Below are 25,796 nucleotides of genomic sequence, written 5' to 3' on the forward strand. Positions count from 1 at the left end.
AGTTTGGTTCGATTTGGTTCAAGATTTTATGTTTTTTAGTATGAAAACCAACCAAAGTGCTTTAATTGATTTGGTTTGGTCGGCTTGAATGGTTCGGCCGTTTCTTTCCACCACTAATTAACAAAATAATGTACTTAAGTAGATGAAATTTTTTTGTACCTAGAACACTCATCACGTGATACATTTCTTTATATGTTATGATAGTAGAGATGAAATGATTGATACATCTCTCCTTTATATGACTAGAAAATCTAACTTCTAAATATATTACTGTTTGATATCTATTTCATTTTATGTTTTTATTTTCCCTTTTTTTTTTTAATTAAAATCTTGTTTACTACTACTTTTTTTGTTTTGTTTTTTTTTTGTTGATCGAAATGATAGTGGAGTAGTTAAATATTAAATGTTAGATTAGTCACTGACGGATTTTGAACTCATGCTATCATGCAAGAGCAAAACACCTTTCTATCATTATGATAAAGGACCACCTGCTACTACTACGTTTTTTAAATTTGGCCTTGAATGGTTATTTTTTGTATAAAAACTAAAAATAATTACCGGATGCGATTCCAATTTTCAGTTTTCATAAAAAATCTGATTGAAAATGAAATAATTATCAAACTACTTCTTGAATACACGTTATATTTTGAAAGAAACTGTAACACATGTCGGTTACACCCAAAAATTGCTTATCCAAGTAGGCAGAGCTAGACACCGTAACCAACAAAACGGCGACGCGTCGGATGTCGTCCTTCTCCGGCGTTAAAAATGACAGAGCTCAAAACTGTAGAAGCGTCGCTGTTCGCTCTCTCTCTCTCTCTCTCTCTCTCTCTCTCTCTCTCTCTCTACAGCGCCTCTGTAGCTCCTTCCGTCAGCAGATGATGAGAGAGAAAGTAGAGAGAGAAAATCACATAACGTAGTGAGAAAAAAAATAAAAATCCAAAACAAAAGTCCCTCACTTTACCATACCGCCAGTGTTGTATTGCATTGTATCTCACTTTCTTGCTCACCCTTTTATTCCGTCACCTTCTCGGGGAAAACTCTGGGAAAATTGGATTCGGCCGCGAAGGTGAGTGGTTTTCTTCCTCTTTTGGCTCTTACCCTGATCAATTTTCGCATTTGTTTCGATATATTTCGAGTTTTCCGAGCTGGTTATTGTTTATTTTTGAGCTCATTTGATTTTCAATTGGAGTTATTGTGATTATTTTCTGATTACTTGGGTATTAATTGGGTTTGGGATTGATGTGGGGTTTGGATATCGTTATTGGGTTAGCTCCGTTTGGTTGCTGAAAAAAATTGGAAAACAGGGATGGAAAAAATACTCCTTTCTGTGTTCCGAATTTTTAATTTCTGAGCTAATTTAGCTCAATGTATATTTCGTGATTTGGATATAATTGTCTGCTGAGAAAGCTTTAGAAGGGAAAGACCTAATTTTTGTGAAAAAAGGGTTTCTTGGGATACTTTTAAGTTAATTTTTTGGTAAAAATTGAGAATTTCCATTAATTTGACGATCAATGAAAAATGGAAACTGGTTAGCTGCTTGGTTCATTTTGTATTTTGAAGATGCAAAATGCAAGCTGAAAGTGGAATTCAGAATTGACTTCTTATAGTGTTTGGAAAGAGGAAGCTTATAGAGAAACCGGACGAGTTCTTTTCCGGACGCTGGTCTAACTATGAATGCCCACAAACAACTGCTTGTTTGGCTTTAGTTTGCGTGAAAGGTGTGTGTTCGTTCGTGAATTTGCGTTTTTCCATGGTCTTGCTGTGCCACAAGGTTACAGCTCTAAGCCTTTGCATAAAATAGTTAAAATCACAAACTATGGCTATGGAATATGGTTTTAAGAAAGACATGAATTCCGCATTATTCTGTGGTATTTTTAATTGGGATGTTTTTGTTTTTGGGTATGGCTTGCTTTTCCTGGTATGTGGACAGTTTTTGTATAGTTTGAAATTTGAAATCTCTATCTGTCAGTCGTTGAAATCAGAACACGTTTATAATTGTTGCCTAAAATGTTACATGTATACACAGGTATGTATAAGAACCAATTGCAGGAGTTGGCACAGAGAAGTTGCTTCAATTTGCCATCTTATTCATGCATTCGGGAAGGACCAGATCATGCTCCTCGATTCAAAGTAACTGTCAACTTCAACGGAGATACTTTTGAAAGTCCTACATTCTGCCCTACTCTTAGACAGGCCGAGCATGCTGCGGCGGAGGTAGCATTGAACACACTCGCAACAAGAGGCCCTTCCAGAGCACTGGCTGCAAGAGTATTGGTTAGTAGCATCTTATAGTGCTTTACTTCTTTTACTTTGGTAACAACAGTTTCTTTATGTGCTCAAAATTTGTTAGTTTCGGGTGGATATGTTTGTGATTCTATTTTGTTTGTTGGAGTAACGATTAATTTTTTAATACTAATTACCATATGTCTGTTGTGGTTTATACGTGTGATCCAATAGTCAATGAGTGCAGATTCCTCCACTGCCAGAGACAAAACTAAAATCATAACATTGAACTGTTAAGGGAAAAATGTTCCAAGACTTTACTGTATTCTTTTTTCCTGGAAACTACCCTGAGAATTGATGAGGGTGCATCTTGGCATAACAGTACAGTTTGCCTTGAGCTACCAGATGGTAACAAATTCGAATTGCAGAAAAATCCTCTCCCGAAAGAGGGGTATGGCTGTGCGTGTTGAATCATCCTTAGACCTTGCATTAGCGGGAGTTTATTTGTGACAGATGGATTAAGGTTTCTAAGAATTTAGTTTTACAGAAAACCAGGAAGGAAAATAAGAAAACCGGTTAAAACTAACTAGCATTTGCTTCCTCCTCTTGATGGACTCTATATTTAAATGGAATGACTCTTTGATACCTTCTTAATATATTGTTTACTTTTACTGTCCAGAATTTTCCTTTTTTCATCCCTAACTTAATGCAAACTGCCACAGAAAATAGTTGTTGAATAATTATATTGTGTGTTGTGCTGCACAGGATGAAACAGGGGTTTACAAGAACTTGCTTCAAGAGACTGCGCACAGAGCTGGGTTGAACCTTCCTGTTTATACAACTGTTCGATCTGGACCAGGCCATGTGCCTGTGTTCTCATGTACAGTTGAGCTAGCAGGAATGAGCTTTACGGGGCAACCGGCTAGGACAAAGAAACAAGCTCAGAAAAATGCTGCAATGGCTGCTTGGGCAGCCCTGAAAAGATGTATGCATTTTCCCGTTATCTTCCTTTTTTTCTCTTTCTTCTAAATGCACGCTAGCAAAAAAGCATTTTGTGGTTTCCCTTGAAAGATTGCATGCATTTTTATTTCCTTCTTTTGGCTGCTTACCAACTCAATCAATGAAATTTCCCAAATATGTATTCCATCGAAGACAAGTCCTATACATGTAAATTGTATGTTGTCCATGCAGTGGCTCAACGTGACTCATCTTCTTCCTCGGTGGAGCCTAGAGGCAATGAAGAACAGGAACAAGTCATTATTGGTCGTATTCTTGGAAGTTTGCGGCCATCTGAGTCTATTAATACTCAAAATGATCGCCGACATGGACAGCAAACATACATTCCCATCTTCCAGAAATCCACTCTGCCACCACCAAGCTTATATCCTTTGCAATTCCATAACTGGGGTTATTCTAATTATTCCCCTGAAATAGCAATGTACGAATTATGGCAGCAAGAGCAATTATTACAGCAACAAAATCACCTGCTGGCACTTCCTGTTTCACCAGTTACTCCATCTATTCCTCAGATATATCCATTTATGCAATCTGTGCTTCGCCCAAATCACTGTCTATACTTTCCAGCAAGAGAGCAAGAGCCGACCTCAGCAGGACCCAGAATTACAATTGCTACCTCAGGCCCATCATTTTGCTTCTCAAACCATTTGGTTCCTAACCCGCCAATCAGGGGCAAGTCCACGGTGACTATTCGAGAGATACAGGAAGAAAAGCCAGAAGAATCACCCGGGTACTCTCCTTCCGTAGTTTCAGATCCCTTTAGTCCTGGAAACAGCGGCACTGAAGTAAGAGTCCAGGAACAAGTTCAGCTTGAGAAACAGAACCTAGGAGAGTTGGAAAGCAAAATTGGAAACCTTCAGCTGGAATGCAACAACCCAACTGGGCAATCTGGACATGCTCACCCTAGAATCATGGATCCAAGTTTTAGGCCAGTTGACTTTAGGTTACAGAATCCTCGTGGTTTCGACTCTTGTAGGCCCAATTTGAGACCCCAAAATTCTCCGAGAGTAAGTAGTGCTAGAATTCTAAGACCGCCATCTGCTGCAAAACCTGTAATAATCAGAACTGTAAGGCCCTCTTCTTCTCCGGGGTCTAGACCACAAAATTTTCCAAGCAGGAATCCCGCTCCACCAAGAATGAGAACCGGGATCCCTTCATCTTCAGCTACACAATTGCCTGAAAGAATGCAACTGGGAGGACTGCGACCTAGCTTCATGGCACCGGCTGTGCGAATTAGATCAGTTGTGCCAGTTTGTTCAGCTCCACCAGCAAGAAAAATGGCAAGTCCCGGCCAGGAGAGGGTGTTACCCGAGATGAAGAAGGATGCTAATAGAGACGACATGCCAAAAGAACGTTGAGAGCTTGGTAAGCTTCATATATTCCAAATATACATAATACAGAAGTTCTAATAGATTTGAATAGTTTACCTTGTGGGGAATGCAGCAGTTTATGAAACCCAGAAGCCGTTGATGCTTCTGCAAAGATTAGAATAAACGAGTCGTATTTTTTTTAGGATTTCTGGATGTGTAAGTTTGATTCCCTATTCTTTGAGCTTAATCAGGGTTGAGACATTGATTCTGATTTTTCAAATATATGAACGCGATATATTTACTGGCAGAAGTTGTTAGACAACTAGCTTGATATAATCCCATGAATGCATGGAAACGGTGGTATCCTCTCAAGTCACCGGTGCCGTACTCCCGTGCCGTGTCGTATTTCTCTTGTGGTCAAACAACAATTCTTGTATTTCTCTTGTGGTCAAACATCAATTCTTCTTGTTAATTTGACGTATTTCCGGATCCGTGTCCATGCATCGTAGATATAATCTAAAGGGAATGTTGCAGTTTATTTGTTTACATGTCTGGATAGTATCATAGTAATGTGTTCTCATCCTAATTCAACGAAACTGCAGTATACAAATACTCAATGCAAATGGAAGAACAGACAACATTAGTCATGCTCCACGCCCACTTTTTCTCAAATGAATTATAGCCCGTTTGATAACCATTTTTGTTTATGTGAGAGATCAAAAAGAGGAAAAACGAAGTGGATACATAGGATGAGATGCAAAACTAAAACTAAAAACCAACATGGGCGCCACTTATAGTTTATATATATTTCTAATCACTTGTGAGTAAGAGGTAATAAGTTCGAAACTCGTAGATGATGAGTTTGATAACAATTTATTCTCTGACCCCTTAAGTGTAAATATATTCTGGTATTAAGGGAAAAAACATGTAGCCCAAAAGTTTCGATCATAAGATAAATTCTCCAGTTAGATGAACAAACCATGTGTTTGTCTAGTTGAAAGCACAACATATGTGTGAGTACAACTAAAAAAACAGTAAAGAGACTTACATAGAATGAGTTTATTACTTTGTCGAGGTATGAAGCCACTAATTTAATGTAATATGTACATGTATCTTTGTGTTATTCAGAATGCTACAATAACGTGCGATACGCTCTGCGGCCTTCAGATATTAGAATTTCTCCTTTCAAAGGCCGGCCCAAAATTTTCAATCCAATTTCAACCCCACAAGAAGGAGCACCGGTGTTAAAACCCCTTAAAACCCTAATGTATCAAGTGTTATGTAACTACGGGAAACAGTTCTGCACCTGCCTTGTATGCTTGCCACGTGACCAAGTGCCGCACTTCTTTTCAAATATTTGGACAAAAATGCCCACAAAAGATACTGGAAACCCCAAAGTACCCCTGTCGGCGACAGGTGTCTCTCGCAAACACCTCGCGCATCTTTGTCAGTCATCAGATAGAAACCACTGTATAAATATACAACTTTTCTCTACCCAACTCGTCTCCTTTTAAACCCTAGACCCTCACTTCTCTGCTTCCTCCCTCCCCTGCTTCCTCTCTCCGACGCAGCTCAACACAGGAAAAGGTATGACTTTACGATTTTACTCTCTCTCTCTCTATCTCTCTCTCTCTCTCCTCCCTCTATCTACACACGCACAACAAACACATATATGCATGTAGATATTGGTGGGTGGTTGGTTTGTTCTTGTCAAAAGTATGGATTTTGAAGTTTGAAAATTTATCAGTGATGTGGGTTTTGCATAAGGATTTTGGGGTTGTTGCATTTTTGGGTGTATTGATAGGAAATTTTTGTGGGTTTTTCTTTTTCACTGCTATTGGAGTTGGTGTGAGATTATAAGAAGTGATTGATCTGACGGATGATTTTGGTTTTTGTATATTTCGGTGTAGGTGTGTTTTGAGGAGTCGGAAAAATGCTCGTGCTGTTCGAAACTCCAGCGGGTTTCGCCTTGTTTAAAGTGTTGGATGAAGGGAAGCTCTCCAAAGTTGAGGTAATTGCGGGCGTAAATGTGTGTTTATGTATGTGTTATCTGTCTTGTTTTTGAGAAGAATGAAGCAAAACGCAAAAAAAAAAAAAATCTAATTTTTGAGTTCGGGTTTACATCGGTGTTTCTGTTATTTATTTTTAGTGTTGGGTCTGATTGCATTTCCCATATTAATTGGTATTGCAGGACTTATGGAAGGATTTTGCAAGTGCAGATAAAGCTAGACAGGTATCTATGAGTCTGTCTATCTAATATGTATATGCATTTTAATTTATACCGAAATCACATCCTTGTTGATTGCTGTTACACATGATATGGCACCGTGCATTTTTTACTTCCAGATTGATTTTCTTCTTGTTTAAAATGATTTTTCTCATTTATCTGCTTGATTTGAGCATTTTGTTTGTTATGTATTTAATCCGTATATGGTGGTGGTTTAGGTTGTGAAACTGAAAGCTTTCTCCAAGTTTGAGAATACGTCAGAAGCTTTGGAAGCGGCAACCCTGCTGATTGACAGTAAACCCAGCAAAGGTCTGCGCAAATTTTTGAAAGCGCACTGCAGTGGTGAGACGCTGGCTGTTTCCGATTCTAAGCTTGGAAATATCATTAAGGAAAAACTGGTATGCTCCTGTTCTGTTTTGATGAAAGTTGGAATTTTTTGTAGTCTTGGGTCTGTAGTAATCTGATGCTTTGATGCTTCATATTATTTAAGTTGAGCATTTAATTTCTTGCAGAAAATAGACTGTGTTCACAACAATGCTGTGATGGAGTTGATGAGAGGTGTAAGAGCTCAGTTGACTGAGCTCATAGCCGGTCTACAAGTTCAAGATTTGGCACCAATGAGCTTGGGTTTATCTCACAGCTTATCTCGATTCAAGCTCAAGTTCAGTGCTGATAAGGTGTGTGGCTATGATTACATTTTTTTTCTCTTCAGAAAGGAATAACGGTATTGGGTGGTGCATTGTTTTGTCGTAATACCGTTATATTACATAATTTAAGTTCTTTCAGTCTAATGTATTCCTTCCTTGCAAGGAAAGGATTATTTGGTCATTCAAATATGTACTACCAATGCGTTGTAATGCATGTGGCTCTGTGTTTCCATTACCTGCTTTCATTTTCTACTAGAAAAAAAAAGGAAAAGGCCAAAAGAGAACGCATTTAGTTCTGCTTCTCTTTGTTGCCTGCAATGTTTATTTTACTCTTCTGCATGCTTCTTGTAGATCAGCAAGAAAACATATGATCAGTTTGTTGGTTTTTCTTACTTGGTGTTGGTAAAGGACTGATACTGAACTCAGTAAAATGAAAGTTAAGTTACCGGAAATGATGTTCAGTCAGTTTTCTATACTGTAAATGAATGTTTCTGGTCTCCAAGCTGACTGAAAGTACAATAGGTTTGCTAGCTGTGATTATTGTTTCAGGACTCCATATTGTGGTTCATCAATGTACCGTAGCCCTAATATAAGTTACTGTTTCAGGTTGATACAATGGTGATTCAAGCCATTGGTTTGCTTGATGATCTTGATAAAGAGTTAAATACATATGCAATGAGGGTTCGAGAATGGTATGGTTGGCATTTTCCAGAGCTTGCTAAGATTGTACAGGACAACATCCATTATGCCAAGGTAGTGAAGCTGATGGGCTACCGTTCTAATGCTGCAAAGCTTGATTTCTCCGCGGTAAGATTTGGTGATTTATGCATTTCCATTATATGGACCTTATATGTATGATTGAATATTCTTTATGATCCAGTTACTATAGATGACTGCTCATTATGCCTGAAGGGTGCCTTATTTTATCATCATACTATTTCTTGGTAGTAAACCCATTATATTCATTATAATAACATATTTAACGGTAGTAATCTTATTATATCTGATATAAGGCAACAAATGGTGATGCTGATAATGGATCTCATTGTTCTTGGTCCAAATATAACAGATATTGCCAGAGGAGGTTGAAACTGAATTGAAGGATGCGGCAATGATATCCATGGGAACAGAAGTTAGCGAGCTTGATTTGATGAATATCAAAGAACTCTGTGACCAAGTCCTTTCTCTCTCTGAGTACAGAGCTCAGCTATATGACTATTTGAAAAATAGGATGAACACCATTGCACCAAATTTGACTGCTCTTGTAGGAGAGCTCGTCGGTGCTCGCCTCATTTCTCATGGTGGTAGCTTGTTGAACCTTGCAAAGCAGCCTGGGAGCACAGTTCAGATTCTTGGAGCTGAAAAGGCCCTTTTCAGAGCACTGAAGACTAAGCATGCAACACCAAAATATGGACTTATCTACCATGCATCCTTGATTGGTAAAGCAGCGCCAAAGCTGAAGGGTAAAATTTCTCGGTCACTTGCTAGTAAAGCTGCATTGGCAATTCGAGTTGATGCTCTTGGAGACAGTCAAGATAACTCAATGGGAGTGGAAAATTATCAAAAGGTATCTCTTGCTTCTCATTATTTCCTTTTAACATTTTGAACGCTCCAGCTTATAAAGAAACATCTGTGCAGCTTGAAGCACGGTTAAGGAATCTTGAAGGCAGAGAATTGGGTCACTCTGCTGGGTCGGCTAAAGGCAAACCAAAGATTGAAGTCTATGACAAGGATCGCAAGAAGGGAGCCGCAGGATTGATAACTGCTGCCAAGGTCTGATATTTTATATTTTTCTCGTGGATGTTTATTTCAGTGTCAGTTGATTATTATAAACCCTTTTTTGTTCATTGTAGGCATATAATCCTGCAGCAGATGCGGTTCTTGGGAAAATGACACCTAATACCGAGAAACCAGCTGCCGAGGTTCCCGTTACTGAAGATAAGAAAGAGAAGAAGAAAAAGAAGAAGAAGGCTGATGACGTGGACATGCCTGACGGAAATGCCAATGTGGAACCAGAAGTTGAGGAGCCTGCAAAGAAGGAAAAGAAGAAGAAGAAGAAGCATTCGGCTGAGGATGCTGAAGTAGTTGCTGTGGTTGAAAATAAAGATGCGGGAGAGAAGAAGAAGAGGAAAAGAAAGCATGCTGAGGAAGAAGAAACGGAGGTGCCAAGCGAGAAGAAAGAGAAGAAGAAGAAGAAGAAGAGCAAGGATTGATGAGTTTGGGAAAAATTGTAGCGAACGACTCGGCAAATTTTGTTCAACTTTTAGGCAATCAGTGACAGCTTTTCTATATGTAAAATCTGGGTATGTTGTTTTTATTTATCTGTGCTCATTTGAAGCTGCTTCTGCAGTTCTGTAACCTCTAATTTCTTATGGACAAAAATGTTGCATGAAGTTGGTCAATGAGAATTGTTGCAATGTCAATTTGCAATTTTGATTTGTTCTTTGGTTGTAAAACACGAAGTCTCAACTTTTTTTTTTCACTTTGCATTTGCATAAGAAGTCTTTTTTCTTTTCGACTTTTTTCAGACTTGAGGGTACAGTGTAATTTACTCAAATTACGTCGCCTTTTAGAAAACTTGGGATACTTTGCATTTTGCAGAGTCCAGATGTACCATTGGTTTTTGAGAAGGGTCTTCTAAATACGTGTAATATGCAAATTAATATGTTGACCTTGCCTATATGAAAATAAGTAAAAAATGAAAATGAAATCTCCTTCAAAATTGTTTGGGAGAGTAATCAATCTCAAGAACTTAATGTATCTTAAGAAAAGTAAACATTTTTTTTTACATTGAAAACGATCAATGTTTTAACTTAATTTCGATGTATTTTCTCATCGTTTGAGCTAACTTTAAAGACTTTGTAAAATAACTGATCAATTAAGTTAAACATCAAAATTCGTACAAGATAAGATATTATGTTTTAAAAAAAAAAAAAAAAATTAGACTCCCCTTATGTTTTCTTTTTCGAAATTTGTACTCAATTTAATCAGTTTTTTTTTTTTTTTTTTTTTTTTTTTTTATAAAAAAAAAATATTAAACTCTACACGCAAAACATATAAATATAAAATAATAATAATCTATTTGCCCAGAAAATTAGTAATATAAATCGATTCCTTGCTTTATTTGTTTGGAGAGAGAGAGTGGGGGGTAGTAGATTAGAAAGGGAGTTGTCGGCTTTGACTTGAACGAAAAATAGTGAGATCTGCTGCTGCTGCTGCTCCTTTTATTCGTCCTCTTGTCCGAGCCACGCAGAAAGGACGCCATACTCCATTCCAAAACAAAACATCACCTTAACCAATCTTACCAATCACAGATTCAACTCAATTCACAGTAAGTTTTTTTTAACTCTCTCTCTCTCTCTCTCTCTCTCTATATATATATATACATATACACACACATAAATATATATACAGCACTTCCTTTTATCCAATCTCACTTTCTTTCTTTAGGACAAATCTGTCACTTTCTCGGGAAAATCTCTTTCTTTTACTTGCTCTCTCAATACCCAGATCAATATTTTTTGAGTTATTAGTGTATCTTGAAGAAACCTAGTTCCAAAATTGTGAATTTTAGCTGCCTTTTTGTTGGTTTCTTTTGTTTTTATGGTGATTCGATTACTGGGTTATGTTAATCGTATGTGTTTTAGTGGAAAAATTTGATATTTGGTAGTTGTTTGTGGTTGTTGAGTGTTTATGTTGTAGATTTTTGGTGGGTAATTTTTAATTTGACCATGTGTGCTGGCAAATTGGTTGATTTTGTAGTGATTAAATTGTAAAGGAAGAGCTTTTTTCATTGACCATGTTGAGATGAAGCTTAGATTCAAGAATGGGCTGTGTGTTTAGCAGAGAAGGGTCTTCGGGAGTCGATTCTCAGCCAAAGGGGCAGAGGAGAGATTTGAGTGTAGAATCTGCTAGGAAGGTAGATGATGTTGTGGTGCAGAAGGTAGATGGTGAAAACGCCGAGGTTCATGTTGGTGGGGGTGAGGGTAAGAAGGAGGAAAATGGACATGGAGGTGAGAAACCGCCGAGGGGGGAGAGAAGGCGATCGAAGCCCAACCCGAGGTCAGGTAGTGTACCAAAGCAATCGCGTGGCGCCCAGGTGGCTGCAGGCTGGCCACCCTGGCTCACTGAGGCGTGTGGGGAGGCGATCAATGGGTGGACTCCACGGAAAGCAGACACGTTTGAGAAAATTGATAAGGTAAGTTTTCATTCTTCTTTTTATGGAGAAGTTGATGTTGTGATTCTTGCTTCCTTTCCTAAAATTATGTGATAAAGATGGTTTTGCCGAATTTAGCATAATTATGGTCGTTGTTATGAACTGAAGGGAAAATGTGATAAGTCAGATCATTTGAGATGCATTCTTCATAATATTCCTATTGGGAATGCCTATCACAAATTAGGTGGCCGTAAACAAGTTTGCAATTAATTGAACAATGCCTATCACATAATTTTGGGTCACGTCTTTTTTCGTGTATATTTTTACCGTAATGTTAAACTCTTAGTTTATGTACTCTTTTTGTGCATAATATTGATCCCTTTCATTTTCTTTTCCCTAATGTTAGATTGGGTCCGGAACGTATAGTAATGTGTACAAGGCTAAAGATATGTTGACGGGGAAAATTGTTGCCCTAAAGAAAGTTAGATTTGACAATTTGGAACCTGAGAGTGTGAGATTTATGGCTAGAGAAATTCTTATTTTGCGGAGACTGGATCATACCAATGTTGTAAAGTTGGAGGGTCTGGTTACGTCGAGGATGTCATGTAGTTTGTACCTGGTGTTTGAATACATGGAGCATGATCTAGCTGGACTTGCCGCAAGCCCAGAAATTAAATTCACAGAATCTCAGGTTAGCCAATATTTCGCTAAACTTTGAAATCCTTTGACCACTTATTTAAACATGTAGATGGTTTATAGTAAATTCTCCAATGTTTCGAAATTTGATGCATCTCATGGTTCAGGTAAAATGTTACATGCATCAACTACTATCTGGACTTGAGCACTGTCACAACCGTGGTGTGCTTCACCGTGACATTAAAGGATCAAATCTTTTGATTGACAATGGAGGAGTTCTTAAAATTGCCGACTTTGGGTTGGCTTCTTTTTTTGATCCAAACCGCAAGCATCCCATGACTAGTCGGGTGGTTACTCTATGGTATCGACCTCCCGAGCTTCTTCTTGGGGCTACTGATTATGGTGTGGGTGTGGACCTCTGGAGTGCAGGTTGCATTTTAGCAGAGTTACTAGCTGGGAAGCCTATCATGCCTGGTCGTACTGAGGTAACTTGTTGACTCTCATTTTGATTTCCTTAGGTCCTTTCTTAGTAACAGGCTAAAATGAGCGGGAAGGCATTTAAAAGTTAATTTTAAATTGGAAAACATCGCCCGGTAATAATAGTTATTGCGCCGGAATGTTCAATGCGCACATCTTTCTAGTTACTTTCATAAGATTGAGTTTCTGTTGGTTAAAGTATATGTTTGAAGTTTCAACCTTTTCCATCCCCTTTTCATTGTTTTTTAATTTAAAATTCTGAGATGATAACATATTTGAGGATGTTTTTGGGTTTCTCGCAACTGTAAATCTCACATTTTTACTGCTCACGTAGGTGGAGCAACTACATAAGATATACAAACTATGTGGTTCACCTTCGGATGAATACTGGAGGAAGGCAAAGTTGCCTAATGCAACTCTATTTAGGCCTCGGGAGCCTTACAGAAGATGCATAAGAGAGACATTCAAAGATTTTCCCCCATCATCATTGCCCCTTATTGAAACTCTTCTTGCAATCGATCCAGCAGAACGTCAGACAGCCACAGCTGCATTGTGCAGTGGGGTGAGTTCTTACACTATGACCTTGTTTTCTAATTTCAAGATCTTGATACTGTATGGTTACTTTCTATGTATTCTACTTCTCTCTACCAACATAATCAATCAGGACACATCTTGGTTTCTTGACAGTAGACTTGTCGGATTTTAGATTCAACAAACTGATGGTTTACTTTCTGCATCCCTTCCCCTTATTTTATTTTTGGATTTTGGAGTGTGGAGTGGTTAATGAGACTAATCAGACTGTCGCCTGTCTAGAATTGGTGTGCAAGTGATATCTCATAGTGTGGACCCTAACCATCACCTTAGTGTTTAGACTATAGTTATGCTAATTGGGTCTATATGTGGATCCATGACCGCATCGATGACAATCATGTGTGTACTAGTTGATGGATATCTGCAGTTCTTATAATTCCTTTCGATAAATGGCTTACATCCTCTGTTTTGCTCTTTCTTTCCTCATTTGCAGTTTTTTCTATCAGAGCCTTATGCTTGTGAACCTTCTAGCCTCCCAAAGTATCCCCCAACCAAAGAAATTGACGCCAAACGCCGGGACGATGAAGCTCGTAGGTATGGTCTCGTTGACATTTTGTTCTATCAACTTCTGATATCTTGCTGTTAATGAACTGCTTTTCTAGAATAAATCATGCATGTTGTTAGAGCCTTAGGCCCTTGACCTTTGAGGATACGAGTATAATAAAGTCGTGCGATCATATGCATACTCCGTAAGGGTTTTATTAGTTTATCTGTTTATTAAATAGAGCTTTGGACAAAATTGTAAATATGTCAGTAAGACACCTCTTTTGTTTAAAGTTATTCATTTTCTGGTTTTCCTTTCTATTTCTATGTAAAATTTCCCTGGGACCTCTCTCGCTCCCCTGCACTCTTTCTCTCTCTGTTGCAACTCGAGCGCAAACATGCATTCCTGCTACCTCGAAATGTTCGTAGCTAATTTGTTAGTGCTGTTCGTCTTGGTATATTATTTTGGCAAAAGACTTGTTTTTGGTATATTCCTGGTCCTGATGACATATTTGTGAGATAGTGCTATGTTTGGATACTCAACCACAATAAGTGAAAATTTCATAAATGCTCCTATCTTTATTAATGTGTGAAGTCTGCTGACAAGCATAATATTGGTGGTTGTGCAGACTACGAGCTGCTGGGAGAGCCCAGGCTGATGGTCCAAAGAAAACACGCACACGGGAACGGGGTCCTAGGGGTATGCCAGCTCCAGAAGCCAATGCCGAGCTTCAGTCCAATATTGATGTATGTCTAATAAGTTGCGTCTATCAATTATTGTGTCCTCTTTAACTTTGACAGTTCCATTTACGTAAACATCCTTCTTTTCGCTAGCCAATCACATGCGTATGCTTGTAGATTACATATCCATTACAAAATGATAAATGAAAAAGAAGTGGTCTAGCTTTATCTAAAGATTACTGCTGAGATGTGAATGAGATTAACCTGTGTGGTTTTGCAGACGTAAATGAGTTTCGATTTAGTGCACTTGACGTCCATATGCATACACATGAAATGACCATTTGGCCGACTTTGGCATTAGTTATTTGATTCAGGTTTCGATTTATAAGTATGTTAACACGTCAGTTTTCTTCTGAAACAGAGAAGGCGCCTAATTACGCATGCAAATGCAAAGAGCAAAAGTGAAAAGTTTCCTCCACCGCACCAGGATGGGGCAGTTGGCTACCCTTTGGGATCTTCACATCATTTTGATCCCTCCCTTGTTCCTCCTGACGTTCCTTTCAGCACAACCTCATTCAGTTACCCTAAAGAGTCACTGCAAGCTTGGTCAGGTCCGTTGGTCGACCCTGCTTCTGCCGGTGGTCCAAGACGGAAGAAACATACTGGACACGATGGGCGAGAAACTTCAAAATCCTTTACAGGAAACCATAGAGAGAAACATCACGATGCTCGTGTTAGAGGAAAGAGAAGTGTGGCTTGAACGCGAGTTCATACGATGGGAACGTAATTACGAACTCCCGAGGTTCGGGAACGTAATCACGAAATGTTGGATGCCTCTTTACAATCCTGAGTTTCGGAGTTTGGATTTGGTGCCGGAGTGAGTTTATCAGCCCCAGCTTCTTCTAGCACAGTGTAATTGTTTCATTAGAAATGCAGGGGTAAATACAATTTTTTTAAAAAAAAAAAAATTTATAATCCCAATTACCTTCTTTTTCTTTCCCAATATTTACGAGATATCGTCTTGTTTTTGTTTGTTTGTTCATTTTTCAATTTGTTGGATGGTGGATTGGTGAGAGAAATTGCCTCTATTATGTATATCTTCATCTTGATTATTATTTTTTTCTCCAATTTTATATACATCAAACTTCTTCGTCAAGTTTTGTTCATCAAATGAGATGTCGGTAAGCACTCGCTTGTCAACTCGAGTTTTATCTAACCAATCCAAGAGTTGATTCAGAAGGTCAAATGAAATTTTGAAATTGAGTGGTGTTATGCACAACTCTTTTTATTCTTCACTTATCCCTTTTAATTTTGATCGTTAAATAAAATAAATGATATCAAATATAAAGAAATTAACAAGTGTGTAAAAAGTAAAATACGTATGAAGAAATTGCAATTCTCGAAATCACCCCTCCATTAATGCAACCACATAAAGGCAAAGTAGAAATAAAGAAAGAACAAATTCTTTGCCCTAAAAATTTAAAAAGAATGTTGACCCTAAATAATAATTTTTTAATTGACAAAGACTGAAAGAAAAAGAGAGAAATGGTACAATTTATGGACAATTATGGTATAAAATCTGGCTAATTATCTTTCCAACGAAGACGTTTTATTTATTTTTTTTCTTAGATGACACGTCCTAAGAAACCCCAAACCCAAAAAGGAAAAATAAATAAACAAAATGGAATGTCTCGCTTCCATTTTTCTTAACCAATCACATTTTAAGATTCTCTAATTTATAAAAATAGGGTTCGAACTTAATTTAAGAGGATGGACAAATTGGCATAACTCGTCTAACCTAACTCACTACGGTTGCATTCATTGCGGAAAATGGAATACAAACAAAAATATAAAAGAACTCAGACTCAAATTGTTTTTCAACTGACTTAATCCGCAACTGCTAAACTTAGTAAAGAAGGGGAAAATAGAAAAAGAATTAAAAAAAAAAAAGAATTGTTATTAACACTCTAAAAATCTCATTCTACACTCCAAACTTTCTATATTATGAAAAAAATATATACTTATGAGGAGGGTAAAATGAGATTTTTGAAGTGCCAATAACACTTCTCTTAAAAAAATTGAGAGAACAAAACCGCCACAAAACACATCACTGAGCACTCTCTAAAACTGTCACTAAAAAATTTCATAGCTCTCTCTCTCTCTCTCCCCCCTCCAGACAGAGACAGTGGGTTCTTTCTTTCCGTTGCAGAAAACCCTCGATCATCATCTCACTCTCTCCGCCCTCCAGACACAGACAGTGGGTTCGTTCTTTCTTTCCACTGCATTTCTCTTGACTATTTAAACTGTCAAGGGTTAGTTTTCCATTGTAACACTCACTTAATCTGTTACAGATGGTTAGAAGGGAAGAACTAAATCCAGGGAACTTTAACAAAAGTTCCCGGTACTGTTTACTTTAACGAAAAACCACATTTTTACACTAAAAAGTCAATCATGGTATTGTTCATTTTACCATTTATTTTGTCCTTATCGTTAAAACTCAAAGTTTTCAAGCCTCATTCGTTAGTTTTCTTCTAAATCTATGGCAATAACTGTTTCCAACTCTGGTTTCATTATCCTACGATGGTCCTATTCAAGTAAATATTTTTCCTCCTTGCATGTTCTCTCTGTATTTCATTTAAAACATGGTTTTGGTAATCACCTACTCCTTTTTAATATTAGGCTGAGTAGTCTCCATGACGATAAGGTGGTGTCCTGAAGATATTACTGTTCACAATGAAGATTTGGAAGATTTAACCATAATTGTGTCTTGTGCACTCTTTTCCTCTTGCCTGTGAATTGAGTGGACTCTGTGTGTGTGTGCGTGCATGCAATGCTTGTTCTCTAGATTTAGATTGCTGCATGCGGCCTTACCCTGATTCTTAACTGTTAGTACAGGAGATTGGAGAAGGCTATTGCTGCGTGGGCTGACCCAATGTTTACCTGATATTTTGCCTGTATTATACACTGTATGTCTTGCTTATTAAATTTTAAAAGAAGTTGCATACAATGGTTTGTCCTAACGAATTAAAATGTGCAGTTACTAGAGAGGCAAGCAGGATAACTACAATTCGACCTTGCAAAGCAACATGCAGCAACAGTAACAGCTACTTTAAATGCTGTTAATGCATATTCTGAATGGGCTCCATTGCCTGATCTTGCTAAATCTGGTATAGTTCATGGGTATGGTATCCTACTTTGATGTTTTTGTGAATGTTGATTTGAAGCTGTTGGCAAGTGTCTCTTTCTTACTCAGTCTCTCTCTGTCTGCGAGCATCTAGTAGTGGCACACCCGCACCCCCCAATTTCATGTTGGAGTAAACAGATACCTCTGCTCCTGAATTTGATTCTGCAATGAGTAACATCTTCCAAATATTGATGAATGTCTCCAAAGAATTTTTGTACAGATCTAGCCCCGGTACTGGGGTTATTGATGAAAGCGATATTGAGTTTGCAGAATACATATGTGTGTTAGGATAAAATATTAGGATTGTTTTACATTGCCAGGTGTCACAATTGTATTGGGAACTCTAGAAGTCAGTTATGTGTCATTGTATTTATAAGGATGTATGATGTAATAGTTGGAGATAATGATAATACAGTTTCTCTCTCTGCATTCTCTCTCTTAGAATGCTTTCTTGAGTTCTTCATAATTTCTTCTTCATAATTTCTTCTTCATAGTTTGTTCTTAGCGTTATCATGGTATCAGAGCCCCTCGTGCTTGGAATGCAAGGTTCTCGAGTTTCCTTCTCAGTTTGGGCTTCACATCCTCTTATGCCGATCCTTCCTTATATGTAAAACGTGACGGTCCTTCCCTTGTTGTGTTGTTGTTATATGTTGACGATATTATACTCAGTGGTGATGATGATGTACATGTTCAGTCTGTGATCAGTCAATTAACCAGGGAGTTCGATATGAAGGACTTAGGGGTCCTCCACTACTTTCTTGGGCTGCAAATTGAGTATCAACCTCAGGGATTGTTAGTTCATCAGTCCAAATATATCAGGGACTTGCTGCATAAGGTACATATGTTTGACAGTAAGCCATGTACCACTCCCTGTCATCCAAATCAAAAGCTCTTAAATCATGGTAGTCCTCCATTCCATGATCCCGGTCTTTATAGAAGTATCATCGGGGCATTACAGTATTTGACTTTCACTCGCCCTGATATAGCATATTCTGTCAATCAGGTATGTCAGTTTATGCATTCTCCTCTTGACAGTCATGTTGTTGCTGTCAAACGCATACTGCGGTATCTCAAAGGTTCTCTGCATCTTGGTTTGTGTTTCCAACCTGGTAATTTGGATATAAGAGCTTACACTGATGCTGATTGGGCTGGGGATCCCAATGATCGACGGTCGACCACTGGGTTTGTTGTGTTTTTAGGTGATAATCCAATTTCCTGGAGTTCCAAGAAACAGCATACAGTTAGTCGTTCTTCAACTGAAGCAAAATATCGCGCAATGGCAACTACCACTGCTGAAGTTGTGTGGATTCAGCAGTTACTCCAGGATCTATCTTTATCTCCTTCAACAACTCCTTTACTTCATTGTGACAATATATCAGCCATGGCTTTAGCAACCAATCCCATTCTCCATTCTAAAGCTAAACACATAGAAATAGACTCATTTTGTGAGGGAAAGAGTGCAGCAAGGCACCATTATGTTGCAGTTTGTTAACTCATCCGAACAGTTTGCTGATATTCTTACAAAGGGTCTCTGTTTTCCATTGTTTAGTTCTCATTGTCACAATCTTATGCTAGCCAATGCCCAGCATAAAATTGAGGGGGAATGTTAGGATAAAAGATTAGGATTGTTTTACATTGCCAGGTGTCACAATTGTATTGGGAACTCTAGAAGTCAGTTATGTGTCATTGTATTTATAAGGATGTATGATGTAATAGTTGGAGATAATGATAATACAGTTTCTCTCTCTGCATTCTCTCTCTTAGAATGCTTTCTTGAGTTCTTCATAATTTCTTCTTCATAGTTTGTTCTTAGCGTTATCAATGTGAAAGTATGGTGTCTTTGGGTTCCACAAACTTGCATTGTATTGCTGGTGATAGCGCTGTGCTGCCTCTTTATTTACAACTCTTTTCTGCTTGTTCATTTGGTTCTGTCAACAAGTGATTAGTTACTGAAATAGAATGACTCATTTTATTCTTTTTTCTCAGATGCTGGGGTTTTTCCAACATTTTAAGCCAGCTCTTCATTTTCAATCTCTCACCTTTTGGCTGGTATGAAGATAATTTCCCAATTATTGTTGTAATGTGTGGATAATTGAGACTATGTCATACGCTGCATACCACGTTTAATCGTCTTCCATGCATGTTTAGGCACTAATGAGAGACTTGATGTCAATGCCAAAGGCTGTTGCTCACTCAGCTGGAGATGGTTCTGATCCGATCGATATTGAAAAGAGAAAAATCTTAATTTTTTTGAATGATGATATATGTAGTGCGATTCTGGATGTATCTTTCCAACACATGCTCAAGAGAGAAAAAGTAATTCACGGAACAGCATTTTCTTTAGGGCAATTGGAATTATTGAGTGACGATGATGAGGACAAGGGGACTTTTGGCCAGTATCGTTCAAAGTTGGTAAGTAGTTCTTAGAACTTGGATATTTTTGTTTCTGTATATTAGCTCATGCTTCTTCAGTTCAGTTAGTATAAAATTTTGTACGACATGTATAGTTTCTCTGGGGTAGGATTGTGTTAAATAATTAAATCCATGTACAGAGACATGGATGGATGGGTACATTCCTCGACTTTGTTAGTAATTGTGATTTAGAGTAGAGGATCCATTAAAGTAACCTTGAAATCTATCTCATTTCTTTTCATGTTGACCATTTATGCTGTCTTGCATCTTATAGAAGTTTCTCTTTGTTCTGGTTTACACTAGAAGTTTTGAGAATAGTTCACCTGGCCTTCCTTGGCCTGCGTTTTTCAAAGGTTTCTTTCCCTGATGAATGATCTTAATGCCGTTAGAACTGATCAAGTTGGTCGCTTTATACAAGCCTCTTATAGCTGGATCTTAAGTTTCTGAAAGAATTGATACAATCATCAAAAGCCTCCTGCTTTCTCCAATGCCTGCTCAGGTTTGGTCACAAGCACTTTTCAGAGTTCAATTTGCTATCTTTTGAGTTTCAAGCATTCCAGTATTGCTTGCTTTGGTGATTCTTATAACTCTCCATCCTCTGTGCAATTCCAGGACGTAGGAAAGCATGCAGTCAGCCTTAGAAAATGTTGTAAGCACTATTTTCGATGGATCAAATGAAATTGCCGGGGGTCATTCTGAAGCTCAACTTGAACTATGCAGAATATTTGAAGGTTTATTTTGAAACATTTCTTTATATGAGCTGGAGAATTTTTATATTTTGAGTTTCTTAACATGACTTGTTTCTTAACTTGAAGGTTTGCTTCAGCAGCTGCTTTCTTTGGACTGAGCCAGCCCGTGTGGAAGTACTTGGGCACCACTTGGATGCAATGGGTTCATTTTTGTCATTAATAAATTATTTGAGCTCCTGAACTCGCTTCCTTTTGCTGTTAAGGTCCATTTCAATTGTTCAATTTCGTTTTATTATTCATTGTATTTAGAGAATCTTTGAAATCATATTATTGTTCAGCAGGATCCATCTACAAGTAGTGCACGGTGTGCAAGGTTGCAAATTTGCACATCGTTTATTCGTATAGCCAAAACTGCCGACACAAGTGTTCCTCATGCCTCACATGAAGGTGACTCTATTTTCTTTGATACGTCCTTGATTTTCTGGTGCTTCTTGTGTATGCACAACTTTCATGCATTCAGCAGTACCAGTCATATGGAATTAAATTAAATCACTGAGTGTAATTTTTATTAGAAATTGCAGCTGTAGAATCTCTTATATTTTGAATGGCATATGTTGGCGACAGCACCTAACCTTTGCAAGAATTGACAGATCCACATCATTCATTTGCTTGTAGTCTTCGCAAGCATTGACAGATCAAAATATGAAAAGAGAAGGTTCTTTACTTCGTGGTGAACACTCTTCTAGGTGAAGCGTTTCTTGTCATGGCTTCTGCTGCTGGGTAATGCTTCTTGAGCATGCGATTCCGTTTCGACCACCTTTTTGGTTACTTTGTGTGGAAATTATTCATGCACGTCGTGTATAATACATTTAGCACCTGCAGTGAAGCATGAGCACATTTTCCCGTTAATTCTAAGGGTATATTTGTCCTTAAGAATAAATTCTCGATGAAAACTCAGTAAACCTTAGGGACCTGATCTTGAAACCTTGGGTCAGGACCGGTTGGCTCCGCTATATATAGCTAATACAATCTCAACAGCATTTCAGAAAAGGAAGCTGTAGAATATATATCCACCACAGTGCTTCTTTGATTAAGATAGAGAGATCACATCATCAGAAAGGAATGAAAAAAACAGAGGGACGGCCGGAAGGAGGAAAACGGCGGGGCGGCATTTGTTGCTTATGTGAACTCTGCTGCGCAGCGCTATCATGCTGTGGCGCAGTGCTGACATGGTGGTGAGTTGGCAAAATTCAAAATTCGCTAGGCTTGTTTTGTATCTTATTTGAAATTTTTTATAATTTTTCAAAACATTTCTTAAGAATTTTTCTTGAAAATAATTTTCTTTAAGACTAAAAAATTTGTTTGGTATTTTTTAAATTTTACAACTTAAACTGGACAAAGAGATCTAAAAGGAGGGGGTCGAGAAAGAAAGAGGAGAGAAGAGGAAAGAAAGTAAGAGATGATTGGAGGAAAGAAAAAGAAGTGTGGATCAAAGAAGATAGGGAGGAAGAGGAGTGAGAGAAAGAACAAAGAGAATGAAGTGAGCGGATTGGAGGAGAGACAAAAGAGGTAAAAAAAGAAGAAGGGGGAGAGATAGAGAGAGAGAATAGACTATATTTTTGAGTTAGTCTTGAATTCAATTTTTTAAAATAGTCATACCAAACAAGTTTTTAAGGCCTAAAACTTAAAAATTGTTTTTGAGTTTAAAAAGTTGGATTCAAGAAGAGTACCAAACAGACTCTTATTTATGAGTAAAATTATGTTTGACGCAAAATTAGGATAAGAGTGGTTTATGTCTGTGTGCTTATATTATTATTGTTTTAAGGGTAAATTATATTTTACCACCTCAGGTTTGAAATCTATTGCAACCTCATACAACATCTTCAAAACATTTCATTTTGCATACCTCAAGTACTATTTTATTTCAATATAATGCATCCATTATATATTTTTTTATCCATTAGTCCGTTAAGAGTTAACATGGCTGCCACATTCATGCTGATGTACCTGTCATGTGTCACGTGACAAAAAAATAATTTTTTATGCATTTAAAATATTATAATAATTTGTGTCACGTGGCAAAAAAAAAAAAAAAAATTTGAGTCACGTGTCAAAGGAGAGAATGTAGAGAAAATAAATGAGTAAGTTTAAGTGTAAAAACTTAGGGTTTGTTTGGTATCCTATTTGAAAATTTTTATCATTTCTCAAAACATTTTTTAAGAACATTTCTTGAAAACAATTTTCTTTAAGACTAAAAAACTTGATTGGTTTGTGATTTAAAAATTTTAAATCTTACGACTTAAACTAGATAAAGAGATCTAAAAATAGGGGATTGCAGGAGAAGGAGAAATAGTAGAAAAGAGGAAAGAGAGTAAGAGATAATTGAAGGAAAGAGAAAGAAGAGAGAGGAAGAGGAGTGAGAGAAAGAACTAAGAGAATGAAGGGAGCAGATTGAAGAAGAGACGAAAAAAATAAAAAAATGAGTGAGAAAGAATCGAGAGAATGAAAAAAGCCGATTGAAGGAAAGATGAAAAAGGTAAAAAACAAAAAAACAAAAAAAATAAAAAAATAAAGAGGTGAGAAAAAGAATAAAAGAGAGATAAATTTGGAGTGAGAGGGGAGGAGGGAAAGAAAAGAAAGGAGTGAGTTTAAGTTTACAAACTTACTTTTTATGTTTTTTGATAATAGACTATACTTTTAAGTTAGTCTCGAGTTCGGTTTTTAAAAATTGTCATACCAAACAAGTTTTTAAAGCCTAAAACTTGAATATTGTTTTTTAGTTTAAAAAGTTGAATTCAAATAGAGTACCAAACATGCTCTTACTTTTTGTGTTTTTAGATAATCGACTATATTTTTTAGTTAGTCTTGAATTCAGTTTTTGAAAACAGTCATACTAAACAAGTTTTTAAGGTCTAAAACTTAAAAATTGTTTTTGAGTTTAAAAAGTTGGATCCAAGAAGATAACCAAACATGCTCTTATTTACAAGTAAAATTATGTCCGACGCAAAATTAGAATAAGAGTGGTTTTATGACAGTGTGCTTATATTATTATTGTTTTAAAGTTTTTTCTAAGTTATTATCATCTTGGTGTTATTGGTCCAGGTCTAATGTTGTGACCTGCTGGGGCTTGTTTCAGAGCTGTTGTGAGTGCTGTGGGTGCGAACCTCAGGCTCAGGGACCTGATAATGCCGGTTATTGAACAATCGTGATGTTCCAGGCTTGTTGATCACAATGTCGTGTCTGTAATGTTTTCTGTTTGAGTGTGACTAAGTGTTATATCATTTAATAAACCAGGGAGATATGTTAGCATGTTGCAAACCGCAGTGTTGCAACTGGCCTATCAGTGTTTTCCCTTTGATATCTACCCAAATTCGGTGTGTAATTTAATCAGTTTGCACATCTCCATGTTTCTTACTTACACTTTTGGGCAGAGATAATTGCCATACCTATTGCTGGGCAAACATCTTTGTAAAGAAACTAATGAAAATAACTTGAAAACTTTGAATGTGAATTAAAAATCATAGGCTTAGTAACTTTATTTAATGGTTACAACAAAGCTCAACATTAAATCAGTCTAATCAAAATGGCCCAAACAATGAATTTTCAATTTTGCCCTTACGGCATGCCTTTCTCCGTTTAATGTCTCTCCTTTTCTCGATCTTCCAACCTTTCAAGAGATTTTTCAGTGTGATCGGTACACAAAGCGGTAAACACGTGTCACCATACAAATAGTGGGATATGTATGCTAAAAAATTAATAACTTAAAAAATAAAAATTTTCACCACTTCTATCAAAACATGTGATGTACCACTTCTCTTCCCATCACAATAAAAATCTTCTCTGTTATTGCTTTTATTTCCGATTCAATTCCACTTCTTCCATTTTTGCAATCTCTCTCTCTCTCTCTCTCTCTCTCTCTCTCTCCACCCAATCTCTTTTTCATTTTCAATTCGAATTCCACCAATTCACAAATCAATTGAATCATCAAATCATCAAATCCGATAAGCAAGGCAAAGCGGCTCAGTATCGAGCCTCTAGAGCTCAGTTTCTCCTATCAAATAGTACGCTCTCTTCTCGTTTCGGTTTCTTGTTTGAAAGATTTGCATATTTCTGATTTCGTTCCTGATTTCAATTCACGGTTTCTTTATTTTGTTATTGAATTTCTCCAATCGAATTAATGATGAAGGTGAAGACTCCGGCAGCCGAAAGCTGGAGCTGCTGGGCTTGGACGGCAAATGACACTTGTATCTTTGTGGTATTCTCCTTCCTAATTGGGATATCGAAAGAGAAAGATAGCTTTTCGTAGATAAGGAAGCCATGTTCCGAAGGTATCTTCAGAAATTTGTCACGAAACTGCATGCTTGATATCAAATATATTTTTGGTATATAATGCTTTGGTATTAGTAGTTGTACTTCTTCTATGGATGGAAGGAAATTATCTTAAACTGTATAAGTACGATCTTCCTTGACTAATAGGGAACTCTATTTCCTTACCAAGTTGTGGAATTATTTGGCAATTCTTTGGACGATGTTAAACAAAATCTAACTATTTATATGTAATTCTTTGGACGATGTTAAACAAAATCTAACTATTTATATGTAAATTTGGCAATTCTTTGGACGATGTTAAACAAAATCTAACTATTTATATGTAAATTTGATTTGTTTGCAGAGTTTCGTACTTTTGAATCTACTAACGCTAGTTTTAGCTCATAAAAGTTGGAAACTTTGTTCAGTTAAAAGAATAGCAATAATAACATTATTCGATTTAAGAAATAGTTAGAGTTCAATTTAAAAAAATCAAATATTGGTATTATCGTAACTGGTGTTACTGATGCTCCAAGAAGTGATTCAGACATTGTTTTCACTGAACCAGAATTGAAAACAGATATTGGTTTTGTCACAGCTTATGCTACTAATGCCCTAAGAAGTGCTTCAGATATGTTCTCACTAGAACTACAGTAAAATAATTCAAACTATTTCTGAAACTGAACCAAAATAACCCCTCCATTAAAGCAACCACAGAAAGGCAAAGTAGAAATAAATAAAGAACAAATTCT

The 25,796-nt window shown here is 37.2% G+C and overlaps 3 protein-coding genes and 1 long non-coding RNA gene across 5 annotated transcripts; all 4 read left to right on the forward strand.

Annotated features, from left to right (window-relative positions):
• Window positions 1-822: 822 nt before the first annotated feature.
• LOC137745743 (double-stranded RNA-binding protein 3-like) lies at window positions 823-4,856 on the forward strand. The gene is made up of 4 exons (XM_068485746.1): window positions 823-1,069; window positions 2,030-2,277; window positions 2,992-3,211; window positions 3,418-4,856. The coding sequence occupies exons 2-4, from the start codon at window positions 2,032-2,034 to the stop codon at window positions 4,599-4,601; spliced, it is 1,650 nt and encodes a 549-aa protein (XP_068341847.1). The 5' UTR covers window positions 823-1,069; window positions 2,030-2,031; the 3' UTR covers window positions 4,602-4,856.
• A 1,206-nt stretch (window positions 4,857-6,062) lies between these two features.
• Window positions 6,063-9,863, forward strand: LOC137744894 (probable nucleolar protein 5-2). Its single transcript, XM_068484707.1, has 9 exons — window positions 6,063-6,140; window positions 6,464-6,564; window positions 6,745-6,786; window positions 6,999-7,178; window positions 7,293-7,457; window positions 8,034-8,234; window positions 8,497-8,994; window positions 9,066-9,200; window positions 9,281-9,863. Exons 2-9 carry the CDS (start codon window positions 6,487-6,489, stop codon window positions 9,638-9,640), a joined length of 1,659 nt encoding a protein of 552 aa, XP_068340808.1. The 5' UTR covers window positions 6,063-6,140; window positions 6,464-6,486; the 3' UTR covers window positions 9,641-9,863.
• Window positions 9,864-10,605: 742 nt separating this feature from the next.
• Window positions 10,606-15,591, forward strand: LOC137744795 (probable serine/threonine-protein kinase At1g54610). Of its 2 annotated transcripts, XM_068484594.1 has the most exons (8): window positions 10,606-10,758; window positions 11,190-11,625; window positions 11,990-12,274; window positions 12,387-12,704; window positions 13,031-13,258; window positions 13,721-13,821; window positions 14,400-14,517; window positions 14,873-15,591. In XM_068484594.1, exons 2-8 carry the CDS (start codon window positions 11,254-11,256, stop codon window positions 15,209-15,211), a joined length of 1,761 nt encoding a protein of 586 aa, XP_068340695.1. In that variant the 5' UTR covers window positions 10,606-10,758; window positions 11,190-11,253; the 3' UTR covers window positions 15,212-15,591. The 2 variants fall into 2 exon arrangements, with proteins under 2 accessions (XP_068340695.1, XP_068340694.1); XM_068484593.1 differs by lacking the exon at window positions 10,606-10,758 and having other exon boundaries at window positions 10,844-11,625.
• A 6,208-nt stretch (window positions 15,592-21,799) lies between these two features.
• Window positions 21,800-24,131, forward strand: LOC137744625 (uncharacterized). The gene is made up of 2 exons (XR_011069609.1): window positions 21,800-21,971; window positions 23,839-24,131. It is a non-coding gene; the product is annotated as an uncharacterized lncRNA (long non-coding RNA).
• Window positions 24,132-25,796: the final 1,665 nt, after the last annotated feature.

Source organism: Pyrus communis, chromosome 9 (genome assembly GCF_963583255.1).
Source record: "Pyrus communis chromosome 9, drPyrComm1.1, whole genome shotgun sequence".
NCBI classification, from domain to species: Eukaryota; Viridiplantae; Streptophyta; class Magnoliopsida; order Rosales; family Rosaceae; genus Pyrus; species Pyrus communis.

What these genes read in the sequence shown, in the direction of transcription:
- LOC137744894 (XM_068484707.1), top strand. Translation starts at nt 6,487, where the DNA reads ATGCTCGTGCTGTTCGAAACTCCAGCGGGTTTCGCCTTGTTTAAAGTG. An exon ending in TCAAGTTCAGTGCTGATAAG is followed by an intron (nt 7,458 to 8,033) that starts GTGTGTGGCTAT and finishes TTACTGTTTCAG; the next exon opens with GTTGATACAATGGTGATTCA. An exon ending in CAAAGCTTGATTTCTCCGCG is followed by an intron (nt 8,235 to 8,496) that starts GTAAGATTTGGT and finishes CAAATATAACAG; the next exon opens with ATATTGCCAGAGGAGGTTGA.
- LOC137744795 (XM_068484594.1), top strand. Translation starts at nt 11,254, where the DNA reads ATGGGCTGTGTGTTTAGCAGAGAAGGGTCTTCGGGAGTCGATTCTCAG. An exon ending in CGTTTGAGAAAATTGATAAG is followed by an intron (nt 11,626 to 11,989) that starts GTAAGTTTTCAT and finishes CCCTAATGTTAG; the next exon opens with ATTGGGTCCGGAACGTATAG. An exon ending in CAGCTGCATTGTGCAGTGGG is followed by an intron (nt 13,259 to 13,720) that starts GTGAGTTCTTAC and finishes CCTCATTTGCAG; the next exon opens with TTTTTTCTATCAGAGCCTTA.
- LOC137745743 (XM_068485746.1), top strand. Translation starts at nt 2,032, where the DNA reads ATGTATAAGAACCAATTGCAGGAGTTGGCACAGAGAAGTTGCTTCAAT. An exon ending in CACTGGCTGCAAGAGTATTG is followed by an intron (nt 2,278 to 2,991) that starts GTTAGTAGCATC and finishes TGTGCTGCACAG; the next exon opens with GATGAAACAGGGGTTTACAA. An exon ending in TTGGGCAGCCCTGAAAAGAT is followed by an intron (nt 3,212 to 3,417) that starts GTATGCATTTTC and finishes TTGTCCATGCAG; the next exon opens with TGGCTCAACGTGACTCATCT.